The sequence below is a fragment of the Nycticebus coucang genome, chromosome 4 (genome assembly GCF_027406575.1).
Source record: "Nycticebus coucang isolate mNycCou1 chromosome 4, mNycCou1.pri, whole genome shotgun sequence".
NCBI classification, from domain to species: Eukaryota; Metazoa; Chordata; class Mammalia; order Primates; family Lorisidae; genus Nycticebus; species Nycticebus coucang.
In genome coordinates, this window is record NC_069783.1 from 26722971 (window position 1) to 26736804 (window position 13834).

The 13834-nt window shown below is 45.4% G+C and overlaps 1 protein-coding gene across 1 annotated transcript in view; it reads left to right on the forward strand.

Annotated features, from left to right (window-relative positions):
* Window positions 1-2910: 2910 nt before the first annotated feature.
* Window positions 2911-13834, forward strand: part of PLB1 (phospholipase B1) — a 142397-nt gene continuing 131473 nt past the window's right edge. Inside the window, exon 1 of the mRNA XM_053589696.1 lies at window positions 2911-3007. Coding sequence (XP_053445671.1) covers window positions 2953-3007 — 55 coding nt within the window. The 5' untranslated portion in view covers window positions 2911-2952. The remainder of the gene's footprint in view (window positions 3008-13834) is intronic.

Sequence of the window (13834 nt, forward strand, 5' to 3'; positions counted from 1 at the left end):
CTGAGTACCTCAGTGACCTTGGACAAGTTACTATCTATAAAACTTAATAAAAAATACTATTAAGTATTTAATAGTATCTCATGGGGATCCCACCTTCAGAGATGAGTGGGAGGAAGCCCCATATTGGAATCTAGGAATCCAAAGCCAGTGTAGACCCTTACCATGCCTCCTTCTTTGCCAGAGTTTTCTCCTTTGTATGGCAGGGGCTGAGGAGGACTGGACTGGGTGGCTGTCAGGTTCTAGGTCCTCCATGACCGGTTCTGACCTAGTCCCAATTGCTTTCCTGCCACTGGGTAGGATTTTCCTCAGGAAAGGGTGGGGGGAACAGTTGAGCATCCACCCAGCTCCGGCTCAGAGAATCTGCTTAGTTCTCCAGTCCTTCTGAGATGATACCAAGGTACTGTCTCATTTTTTAAAAATGGACCAATTATTCACCATATTAAATTAACAGGATAATAATAGGTTGTAACTCCCCAGTTTGAAAAATAGTCTTCCAAGGCCAGTCCCGCTTTGATACACCTGGGCCCTGTGCCTGAGGCGTGGTCTAGCACTCCCTTGTGGAGTTTTGAACAACTGCAAATTCTCAGTTTTTATTAGTCATCAAGGTGGGTGCTGCCATCCTTCAAAGATGTGAATTTACGGGCCTGTACCTTTCCCAAAAGGAACATCTGTGATTGTAGCTAAAATATGAAACGTAGTTTCTCCCCTCCTTTAGGTCATGTTCCATCAGTACATTTTACAGCAAAAATCAGACAACAAAAAGCTTATATACAAGCAACTGAGTATTCTCGGCTGGTACTGGATCACATAGATAGGAGGTTCTCATTAAGCAGCCATGTGTACGAGTGGACCACAGGCCTGGGAAGAGCACCCAGGAAATGTTGATTTCCCCACTGCCTCACAGTTGAGGACGATTCCCTGCTGCATTGATGGAGCGCAAAGATTTCTCCTATCTAGAAGGAAATTCAGTCTTACTTATGCCAAAATGCCTCACAGAGATGAAAAGTTTGCTAAATGTGAAAGAGGCTGGAGGATGATAACTCAGATGGGCTGCGGTGGTCTCTGATGAAAGCAGCAGGGGATGGAGTGAGTTCCTGGAATGTGGAGCCAAGTCATTCTGCCCCTGTCCCCGTCCTACCCACTTCCTGTTGGCCTGAGCAGGAGTGGGGTCCAGAGAACGCTCACGCAATCCAAGCAAGTTCAGGGATGCTCCTCAGAGCTCCTGGTGGCATGGAGCCGTGTAGACTCCTGACATCGTTAGAAGTAGGACGGCAGCTCTGGGCCTCTCACAGAACTTGTGAGCAGTTTAGTGAAGTGTCTAGATGCTCAAGGGAATCTATGTTTGATTAGTCCCTGCAGACCTTGGCCTTGGGTGTATTTCCTTCTTCCTTTTCTGTGTGTGGTGCCCTCTTCCAGGCTCTGGGGCTAGCTCATGGCCACCTGGATGGGGTGTATCAGTGCCCACACACTTCTGGTATAACTTAAGGCCCCTACAGTCCTGAAGCTGAGCCTAAGCCTTGGGCACAGCTAACTCAGTGGTCATCACAAGCCACATTTCTCTGAGAGGTTAAGAAAGGAAGACAACATCCTAAAATTAGAGAACCAGGACAAAGGGCCACCCGCTTAGTCTTCAGTTTATGCTCAAGACAGTAGAGCTATAACTGTGATTTTAAAGTATGAGCAAAGTGTCCAGGACAGCCAGGAGATCAAAGTCTGAGGTTGGGTAATGGGAACCAGCCCCAGAGTCCTAGGTAGCTCCCAGAAGTCAGGCATCCCTGCCAAAATGTAAAGACGATTTAAATATATTTGTTCATAGTAAGCAAAGCAATTGTTCCTTGACATTTATGAAAAACATTTACATTTCACCCTCAAGGGTGCTTGGTCACTCAGGCTTTAAGTTCCAGCTCTGGGACAGGTGGAACTTAAAGTGGCTCATGCCTATAATCCTAGCACTCTGGGAAGCCAAGGCAGGGATCACTTGAGGCCTGGAGTGTGAGACCAGCCTGAGCAACACAGCAAGACCCCATCTCTAAAAAAAAAACCAATTAGTCAGATATGGGTAGTACATGCTGGTAGTCCCAGGCTGGCGCAGGCAGATAGGCTGAGCGCAGGAGTTTGAAGTTGCAGGGAGCTATGACAATACCATTATACTTTAGCTGGGGCAACAGAGCTAGACCTCATCTCAAAAATAAATAAATAGATAAATAAATTCCAAAATGCTCTGTCTGCCCAGTTTACACCCAGTCCAACATTCCTGACTTGGTTTGCCCAAAGGGAACTGCTGAATCTGTCAAACTCAGTTCCACGGCTCACCTCTTTGGCTTGTGTCTCTCAGTTCAATGTGCAGGCTATGAAGGTGTGGTGTGCACGTTGGCCTGACACTTGCAGCAACCCACGGGTGTAAGGGTGAGGGGGACAGAGACAAACTGCGTGAAAGGAAGCCAGCAGTGCTCCAGAGACACGGTGGGAATGTTTCAGACTGAGAACTCACATCTGGAGATGGCTTTAAGGTTTACAGATGTTTATTCCCTACATCTTTTCTCTCTTGGCTTATAACTGAGAAAGCTCAGTCCAAGTGAAGGGAGGTGCCCATAACTGTGGTTGATTTAGAATTCCAGCTCAGCGTCTGGGATTCCCAGTCTCCTAACACCGACAACTTCCCAAATTCCCATGGGACCCCCATGAAGGCAGCTGTGTGGTCCTGGTCTGTTAGGCTCTGTGACTAGAACATGCTACCTATCACTGACTCATCTGCCTCAGGAGCTCTTCTGCCTAAATGTTAATATTTATCATTTACAGCCCGCCACTGCCCCCTTTCAAAGGTGAACACAGTAAAATTTATGACAGGTGCACTATCGGAACACAGAGGAGCATAAAAGCAGAAGGAAGCACCCTAGCCCGTCCATCTGCCGCTGTTTCTTTCAGAGGCCCAAAAGCCTGGAGCATTCTGGCATGGGGCTGCAGCCGGGAACTTTCGTCCTGGGGCTGGTGCTGCTTCTGGGGCAAGGTAAGAGTGCCTTTTGCTCAGAAGACAACCAGAGGCTCAGCCCTGTTTGTATCCTATGTTGCTTAGGCAAGGAATTTGGGAGAGGAATATGTGCTTTTGACGAGATAAAGCACCAGATGCACAGTTCAAACATAAGAGAACTGGTCTGCTTCTCATTGAACGGGGTGTTGAAGACGTCTACAGAGTGACTGAGGGCCGATTCCCCCAACAGTGGTGAGGGTGAGGCAGGTCTAGGGATGGGTGAGAAGTGGACAGGCAGCAGCCCTCTGGTGGGGAAAGAAGCTGTGGGTGTGCAGTCACCAAGACCTGGACTCCTGCTCTTTGTGCTGTGTGGCCGCGGGCAAGTTCTTCTACCTCCCTGGACCTTGATTTTTCTCATCCTTAAAATGGAAATACTACTACTAAGCACATTATGATCATTAGAAATTATGAGCTTTGTTTTGTTTTTTGCTAATGGGACAGAGATAGGCATATTGCCAGATGATAAATTCTAAAAGATTGCCCACATTCTTTAGTTCTACCAAAGATTGATCCTTGATTGAAATGAGCGGGTCCCCCTATGCTCTGCATTCTTCCTGACACCAATGATGGTGAGAAGGTCACGCCTCTGCCACGTTCTCTCTCTCTCTGCCCCTTTCTCTCCTTCCCTGGCTCTCTCTCTGTTTAGGAAGGCAGAATCTTTTAAACGGAAAAGGGTCTTAAAGATGATCTTTCGCCCTCATCAGATGAAAGGCCTGGGCCCAGAGCCAGAAACACTTGCCCTTGAACCCCCAGCCAGAGAGAAAGCAGCATGGGACAGAGATCTGGGCCTGCCCGGGTGGGTCTGAGCCCCAGTCCCACTGCGCACCTGGGGCAAGATGGTTACCTTGGGGGAGGTGGGCTAGGAAAAATGATAACGCCGGCCGTGCCTACCGCACACAATGATTGTATTTTCCTGATTACTAAGGAGGCCGAGGAGTTTTTTCATGTTCGTTGAATTCCTCTTTTGTGGAATGCCCATTTCACAGTCTTTTCCCCATTTTTCTATACTATAGGCTTGTCTTTTTCCATTGACTTTTAGAGTTCTCCACTCGCCCTCTGATAGTTAGGTGTTGGGCAGATACCTTCTCCCACTCTGAAGCTTGTCTTTCAGAAAAAGTGGAAAAATAAGCATTCCACTCTTTCAATGGAGACCTTTGATAAGCAAAATTCTTAATTTTGGGAAGACTCATGAAGACCACCCAAATGAGAACGAAGACAATTTGCACAAAGCTTGCGGTAGCAAACCGTAACTTGCCTTTGGCTGAGATTCAAAGGCAGGAAGGGGAGTGGGAAAGCTTTATGGTGGGAAACAAAGGAAGGTTGTAGGTCTGCTCTGATAGGAGGCCACTGGCATGGAGAAGCAGGAGACAGGCTAACCAGAAGTAGGGCGTCTGAAGTGATTTGTTGGGAGTGTATTTGACTTTCTCTGGTTGGTTCCCCTGGAAGTAGGGACAAAAAGTAGACAAGGTAGCCATCTTGGTCAGTAGTCCTGACCATTCTGGGATGATTGCCACAGAGGTTGTGTGTAGGAGACCGGGCAACAAGCTTGTGGAAGCAGTTGCTGGCTCTTGAAGGAGGTGCTGGAAGCGGGACAATCTCCTAGCCAGCATGGAGATGTTTGGCTACCTGGAGACAAGCCCTCAAGCAGCTGCAGGCGTTAATGAGTTAAGATTAGTAGCTCATTAGCAAGCAGGTGTTATACACTGGACATAGTGGAGCAGCAGGGTGGGAGTCAGCCCGGGGAGAAAGAGCACGTAGTGATCTGGTGCGTGGGCCCCCACACCTGTGGTTTAATGCTTCAATAAAAGGCCAGGGCAGAAGTGGCTCAGGGCTCTCCTTGGAATATAAGAAGCTCCCCTCTTGTAGGCATTTGTACCTTCAACCCATAGTCCTGGCTGGCTTTATTCGTGTGGCGATGGGGTACCCCAGTGGGCACCAACAGTTGTGGTTCACCTTCCTGGACAGGCTGCAGCCATTTTGGGTCAGAGTTCTATTACCATATATGACCTGGCCATTGTCCATTTGTATATTTTGTCTAGATATATTCTTAAGTATATGATTTTTTAATCTTTCCCTTTGTGGTTTGTACCCCCTCTGTGTCTTAAGAACATTTCTCTCCTACCTTGAGGTCATGAAAGATAATCCTATATTTCCTTCTAGAAAGCTTTATAGATTTGCTTTTCTTAAGTCAATTCCAATACATCTGGGATTGATCTTGGTGAAATGTGTGAGAGGAGCTCAATGTTATATTTTTTTCATGCAGATAGACAGTTGTCTCAGCACTATTTATTGAAAAGTTGATTGTTTCTCCACAGTTCTGAGTGCCCCCTCTGTTCCTGTGTTAATGACCTGTATCTGGTTCCATCTGTGTCAGAACTTTCTTTTGCTCCATTGGTCTATCCATGTGCCAATAACACGTCTTAATTCTGTAGCTCTAGAGTAAGTTTGATTATTTGAGAAAAGAAGTCTCCATATTTTTTCTTCTTTAGAAATGTCTTGGCTCTGAATTTCCATATGAATTTTACTATCAGTTTGTCAATTTCCACCAAAGAAAACCTGTTGGGATTTCGATAGAGATTGCTTTGAATTCTGTAACTCAAGTTGGGGATAACAGACATTTTTACAGTGTTGCGTTTTCCAAACCAGTATTATTAATTTATATCTTCTTTAATGCCTTTCAGAGATTTCTCTGTTCTGGTTTTGAATATTGTTTGTTATATTTATTCCTAGATATGTGATATTTTGGTTGTATGGAAAATTTTTTAATTTTTATTTTGAAAATGTTATTGATATATGGCAATAAAATTGATTTTTGTATTGATTTGAATCCAACTAAACTCCTAAATTTTAATAATTTATCTGTATTTTTTTGATTTTCTATATATACAATCCTGTCAATAATGACAATATTTTTGCTTTCTTTGGAATCTGTGTACATTTTATTTCTTTTTCTGTGCACCAGCCAGCACAGTAAGATAATTTTCATGATAATAATTTTTCATGGAAGTGATGGTTGGAGGCATTTTTACTCCCAAATTCAAAAGAAAAATGTTTGATTTTCATGGGTAAGTCTGGTGTTTACTTAAGGCTCTTTAGTAGATACTCTTTATAGGATTAAGGAAGCTCTATTTCATTCTCAGTTTGCTAATAGAATTTTTTAAAATTATGAATGGGTGTTGAAATTTATCTAATCCTTTTTTATGTACTTGTTGAGATGATTGTGTGATTTACTTATTTAATCTGCTAACATAATGAAGTAAATTGACTTTTTATTCTGTTCATTTTTTTCAGTTGCTTTTTAGATTTATCAAAGATCACAATTGCATTATTTGTCTTATCTCTTTTAATCTAGAATTCTCAATCTTAGAGTTCTTTAGGCTTTTTGCCACTTTCTTTTGTGTCATTGAAATTTTTAGGCTGATTTTTTGTGTGTGTAGGTATGCCTTGATTTGGATTTGTCTGAACTGTGTTCTTATTGCTAGAACCAATTTAAACTCTTCTGGCAGAAATACAACATAGCTCATGTTGTATCCTTGATGTGGCACAGGAGGGAGCACAGTGATATTGGTAAATCCCTAACCTGTGATGTTAAGTTTGATAATTTGGTTAAGGTGGTGCCTACCTGATTTTTCCCTGTGGGGACTTGGTGCTATTAACTGGGACCTCCTGGTGTTCCTCTACGTGGCCTTTCTTTCTATATGAGCAGTTTGGATTTCTTTATGTGGTGACTCAAGGCCCCAGAAGAGTGCAAATAGAAGCAACAAGGCCTTCTGATCCCTAGGCCCAAAAGTCATTTTTGCTGCTTCTATGGGCCAATGCAAGTTTCAGGACCAGCCTACACTAAAGGGGAAGGAAATAGACTTCATCTGTTTTCCTTTCTTTCTTTCTTTCTTTCTTTTTTTCCGAGACAGGGTCTTACTCTGTTGCCAGGCTAATCATAGTGGTGTCACCATCACTCATGAAGCCTAAACTCACAGACTCAAGCAATTCTCCTGTCTCTATTTCCCAAGGAGCTGGGACTATGGGTGCCTGCTACCATGCCTGGCTAATTTCTTTCTTTTCTTTTGTAGAGACATGGTCTTGCTATATTGCTCAGGCTGGTCTCAAACTCCTGGGCTCAAGCGACCCTTCTGCCTCAGCCTCCCAAAGTACTAGGATTACAGGTGTGAGCCCCCACACTTGACCTACATTTCACCTTTTGGTGAAAGGAGCAGCAAAAATCATGTTACAAAAGACCATGCAGAATGGGAGGAAATGCTATGGTTATCTTTGGAAAAATATACAGTAGACACTCTGTAAGTTGACCACCCAAGGGAATATAACAAACTTGTCAACATATGGAAGTGGACAACATAAGGAACCAGGCCTACTGTACTGATATGTACCTAGTCTAGTCTAGGTATGGGAGACTAGTAGGGAGGTGGTTGACTATGGAGAGTCTCCTATATCACAGTCTATATTGCATTTTTTCCCTAGTTCATTAATTTATGTAAATGTATCTTGCTTGGCATTTTCAATGTGTACTGAATCTGTGGCTTGATAGCTTCATCAGTTTTGAAACTTCTCAGGCGATATCTCTTGAAACGTTGCCTCTACTCTGCGCTTCTGTCTTCTTCTGAATGCCAATGAAATGTTTGCCTTTCTCACTTCGTGCACCATGTCTCTTAACCTCTCTCCCGACTCTAACATCTGTTTGTCCTTCTATACTACATTCTAAGTCATCTGTTATGATGCATCTTCTAGCTTCTTCATTCTTTCAGTTGTGTCTAATTTGCTGTTAAACCATATCATTGAATATTTTGAAAATCTTTATTTTTCAAATTTAACTTGCATTTGTTCTTTATCAAATTTGCATTTTTTAAAAAAATTATTAGGTTCCCCCCAAATGCATTTGTTTTATTTGATTAAAACATAGTGATTTTATAACTTTTGCCTGATAAATTCCATATTCAAAGTCTTTATGATCTGTTTCGGCTCATGCAGAGAAGTCCAACCTTTTTTTTTCTCTGCCACACATTGGAAGAATAAGAGTTATCTTGGACCACACATCAAACACATAAATACTAATGAAAGCTGATTAGCAATATATATATGTGTGTGTGTGTGTGTGTGTGTATATATATATATGTATACATATATATGTATGCATATTTTTTGTGACACCACAGATAAGGAGAAAAATCCTCACAAAATCAGTCAGCCTAGGGCCCACAGGCCTCACGTTGGACACCCCTGTCTCAATTTCTCCTGCTTGTTCTTTTTTGAGATAGAGTTTCACTGTGTCACCCTTGGTAGAGTGCTGTGGTGTCACAGCTCACAGCAACCTCAAACTCTTGGGCTTAAACGATTCTCTTGCCTCATCCTTCCAAGTAGGTGGGACTACAGGCACCCATCACAATGCCTTTTTATTTTTTTGTTGTAATCGTCATTGTCGTTTGGCAGGCCCGGGCTGGGTTCGAACCCGCCAGCTCATGTGTATGTGGCTGGCGCCCTAGCCGCTGAGTTACAGGCGCCGAGCCATTCCTGCTAGTTCTTGCTCACACAGGTACCTTGCTTCTTTTTTTTTTTTTTTTTTTTTTTTGTAGAGACACAGTCTCACTTTATGGCCCTCGATAGAGTGCCGTGGCCTCACACAGCTCACAGCAACCTCCAACTCCTGGGCTTAAGCGATTCTCTTGCCTCAGCCTCCCGAGCAGCTGGGACTACAGGCGCCCGCCACAACGCCCGGCTATTTTTTGGTTGCAGTTTGGCCGGGGCCGGGTTTGAACCCGCCACCCTCGGTATATGGGGCCGGCGCCCTACCGACTGAGCCACAGGTGCCGCCCGGTACCTTGCTTCTTTATGTACTATATTTGGTAATTTTTTTTACTGGATGTTGCTTGGACTCCTTGAAAATTTACTCATGAGATTCTTTGAGGCCTAGGATAAGAGTGAATGTCTTCAGAAAAGATGTAAGTGTTCATCCTGTAAGGGCACTGGGGACAATACCATTTTAGGTAACTGCAAACTAAACTTACGGTGTGAGGTTCCCTGGAATAGTCAAGCCCCATGCCGAGCACTATGCATGTATGACCTCATTCCTTTAAGATGGCCACTGCTATTATTCCCATTTGACAGATGAGAAAACTGAGAAGTTAAGTAACTTGCCCAGAGCCATTCAGCTAATAAGTATGGGAGCCAAAGTTCAGTCCTGAGCCTGAGTCCGGAGCTAGTGCCTTTGAGACCACCCTGATTACAAGAGAGCCCAAGGGCAGAAAGAACCAAAACTGGACTCTCATTTGAACTTTAAACATACTCAAACAACACACCTGAAAATAGATTGCTGCTTTGCAAGTTTTAGCGTATAAAGAAGAAACATTACCTTAAAATTGCAATTGGCAGGAAATCACTGTATCTAATATAACACAATACAATTTCTGCTAGAATTTTATTTTCCTCAGATGAGTCAGAAGTTCCCTAGGAGACTGTGGGGGGAAGAGGGGGAACTTGTTGCCTTGGTAATGTGCCCATGACAGGGCCTGTCAAAGCAAAGAAAAGATGGGGGTGATGAGCTCATTATGTGAGGAAAGGGCCACCTTTTCATCACCAAGACAAGTAAAGCTGGACAACATTTGTTTTGCAAGAGCGCAGTGTCCTACCTGAAGGATGGTTTCCTCTCCATTCCTGGATGAAGTTTTTTCCAGCCTTCTAGAAATACTATCTGTGCAAATAAGAGTGGAGAGAGATATTAGAGAACTTGTGGTGGCTCAAGTCCTTCAAATTATAGGTGTGAGAGGGGAGTGTGCTGCTCAGGTCACACATGCGGTTGGTGGCAGAGCCATCCTGGGAACTCTGGTGTCAGACTCTCTACACCCCATGCCTCATTCCCCACCTCCCACCCCAGCTCCCACTCACAGTGTGCTTCCAAATTCCTGCTCTGAGCAGCACACACAGGAAGGGATTCTCTCTGGGGGCTTAGAGGTTTTCCTTTCCTGAAATGTCATCTGTGCCATGTGGATTTTTAGGACTTTATTGTCAATCATCATTTTCATCAAGTTGCATTTTTGCTATCCTCGGTTAACTGAGCACTCTTCTAACACCCCAAGTTAGGCTGAACCAAAAGTAAGGAACCCTCTGGGGAGAGAGAATAAATTTGCATGAAATCACTGGAGAAGAATTAAGCACCAAAATAGGTGCACGTAGCTGTAATAAAAGCAACAGGATTCAGAGAACTGAGAGATGAACGTGGGCTGGAGAAGTCTTAAGTGGGAGGTGAAACTCAGTTGCGCACAGAAGGGTGAGTGGGATTAAGATACACGCAAAGGCACAGAGAGAACACCAGGGGAGGGGACCGCACACCCAGAGGCAGAGTGGGCTTGGCGCGATGGGTTAGTGGAGCAGACCGGCTGGATCTGAGTGCAGGGCTGGTGTTAGGGGAGGTGAGGAGCTAGATAAAGTGGGATGATTAAATCCCAGTGCAAGGAGAACAATAGAGATTGTCAGAGTGACTGTTGGCTTCAGGAGATGTCTAGAATGATTTAAATCTTTTATTGCACATTACAAAAAGTGAACCTTGGCCTGCCCAAGGTCATATAGCCAAGTCCAGGATTTGGACTTGCTGTAGTGGGATGTGGGGAGCTATAAAATTTTCCTCAGCAGGAGAGCGGCATGATGCGAGTGGTGTTTCTGGCAGGATGAGTCTTACAGCTTCAGACATAAAAGGCCGTGAGTCAAAAGAGGCCACACGTGGGAGAGCAGACTCCTGGCTCATAGGGAGTTTGCTGGACTCAGGATGGAGTGCCTGTCTCCTGCCTCAGGCCACCATTTCCTCTTGCTCTCTTGCATCCGATGAGAAACAGGGGTCCGAAGCCGCCTCTCCTTCATACCCAATGTTCCCAGTTGCCTCTGGGAGGAGAGCTTTCTGACAGGCAGAACTGAGGCCTCCCTAACATCCCTCCTGTTGAGTTCAATGATGGTCATGCCCGCCCCCATGCGGCTCTGGGGCAGCCCAGTTCCCCTTTGAAGTTCTGGCTGGGGATGGCTGAGGCAAAGCTGGAGTTGTCAGGGATTGCAGAGGGTATTAGGGCAGGAGGAGTCAGGGCTGTGGAACCTGCCCTGGCAAGGACGCACATGTTCATCTTTGTCATGGGGCTGTTGTCTACAGACTGCTCCCTCCTGGCTCTGGGTCACTCTCATTGTCCCCGTCTCTGTCTGTTTTGTGCTGCTGTAACAGAACACCGCAGACGAGGTACTTTATAATAAACAGAAATGTATTGGCTCCCGGTTCTGGAGGCTGGGAAGTCCAAGGGGCAGGCGTGCGGCGAGGGCATTCTTGCTGTGTCTTCGGTGGCAGAAGGCAGATGGGCAAGTGAGGGTGAGAGAGAGAGACAGAAGGGTACCAAACTCTTCCCTTTTATGATGAACCCATTCTCACGATAACGGCATTGATTCATTCGTGAAGGCAGAGGCCTCATGATCTAAGCACCTCTAACAGGACCCACTGGAGTCCAACCTTCCAACACCTCCACATTGGGGATGGAGTTTTCAACACATGAACTTTGGGGGACACATCTTCACTGTAGCAATCCCCATGAGAAAACTGTGGACACTAATCTGTAAGAATTCCCTTGTCTGAGGCCAAGGGCAAAACTGAAAGTCAGCTTTGAATATGTCCTGTCAAGACTGTTTCTGTCTCTTGGGGCACAGGGTATATGATATTGGATATCTATGGGTAACAGGAGGGTACATGTGTCTTTGCCCAGAACAGAGCCTGGGACAGATGGCAGGGCCTCCCTGTGAACATCAGCACAGGACACTGAGGAAAGAATCATGATTTGGCACTTTTCAAACCATGTCTAATGGTTTCTGTAATGTCCTCGGACTGGAGGTTGAGTCTACCCAAAGGCTATGACACTGTTAATCCTTAATCATTCTTTGGCCAGCCTGTTGGGAAGCCTGGAAGGGCTGATGGTAAGAAGGCAGCTGAAAATACCCAACACAAACGTGGCAGAAGAATTCATTTCCCCATTCTGGGAACTCAGGGTAGAACAAAACACTTGTAATAACTCTTCCTATAACCTCCTTTTGAAAAGACTTTGGTCTCAAGCATACCAGACTAGTTTAAGGAGAATCAAGTTCTGTACATGGCCCAGTTAGTAACTTGCTGAATGGGAAAGTTTGCTAACCTCTCTGGATCTCAGTTTTTCTGAGGTATTGAATAAGATGATCTCAAAGGTTTGCCCATCGCAGCTGTTCTAGAACTCAGAGGCCAACCCAGACACTCCAGAAAGGTTCTCTGGTCCTTGGTGTCACCTTCCACTGAGTGTGGCACAGGACTGCCCAAACACCCTGCTGACAGGACACTGTGCTGATGTCCTGAGCTCCTCAGACCACCCGGAGCAGCCAGCCAGGCCTGCATCATGGTTTTCTGACTCGATCTCCTCAGCTGTTCACCTGCAGCGCCTGCTCACAGGTCCACGGCAGCATCCTCCAGGCCCTGTGTGTGGAGGAGGCTGTGTGCCGCACGGGGTGCCTACTTAACAATCACCTGTGCAGCACTTCATCCCCCAGAGGACCTGCCTATTGTCCGAAACAGTGCAGGGGGTAGCACTGGCTAACTCTGGCCTCCTCTTCCCACTCAGGGCTTAGTGGAAGGCAGTGCTGGTTTGAGGCCTGTCCTTCCCTTGCTGGGGGTGGTCTATGTGTGCTTATGGCCTCTCCAAGCCTATAAAAAGGCCAAGGTCATAAACCCTGCATCTACATACCCTTAGGGTTTCATGAGGGCATTACACTTCTCAAAAAGCCTAAGACTTTACTATTGACCAAAGAGTGACCTCAGTTACACATGTGTTGGCCTTAACAGCCCTGGGGATGCTGCCCAGGGGATGCTCCTCCTTTTCATCCAAGGGCACAAGTCACTTCTCACATGTGTACAGTCATCTCATACTGACACAGCCCTTCCCTGTTCTCTAATCCTTGAGACAGCCCCATGAAAATGCAGGGAAGTTAGTCTTGTTCCCATTTTATGGATGAGGAAATCAAGGTTCAGAGAGATTAAGTGCTTGATCAAAGTTACAGAATGGCTTTCTGCCCCAAAGGAAGGGACAGGGCTGGAAAATGGTGCTCCGGACATGGTAGACAAACATCAAAGAAGTCTATAAATTTAAAGAGCATGCACTGCTTTAGTTTTGCCTTTGGAATCACCCCACCCACCTCTGGCCAGCTGTTGCACTAATGCACATTGAGTTTCCTTGTAGTCAGGCTCTTGACCTTGGAAGCACTAGAACATTCCTAGAGGGACTTTTTTTTTTTTTTGCAGTTTTTGGTTGGGGCTGGGTTTGAACCCGCCACCTCTGGCACATGGGGCTGGGGCACCCTACTCCTTTGAGTCACAGGTGCCGCCCCTCCTAGATGGACTTTTTAAAAACTGCTGACACCCAGCATAGCCAGCTCTCACCCCAGGCAGTCAGATCTGAATCTCTGTGTTGGGGGCTGGGCAGCAGGTGATGGGTTGAGACTTTTGCTTTAGAAGGTGCTTCCCTGAGGCCCCAGTGATCACTTCTCTGTCCAACTTGGATGACTGATCTCAGCCAAATCTGTTTCTCAGAGCACGCACAAATGTTTTCTTCTTCCATTCCCATCAGGGTGGAAAAGCATTTGTTTTCTTTCCTTATCGACCTTAGTGAAATGGGAATTTTTCAAAGAGCTCAAAGCCCTTCATAGATCTGTGAACTTAATGTTAAAACAACCTTCCCAAAGGTAGAAGTTATCTTGGGATCCATGGTTGGGGTTCAATCATGCTACAAATGTTTGACAATTTCTTTCACA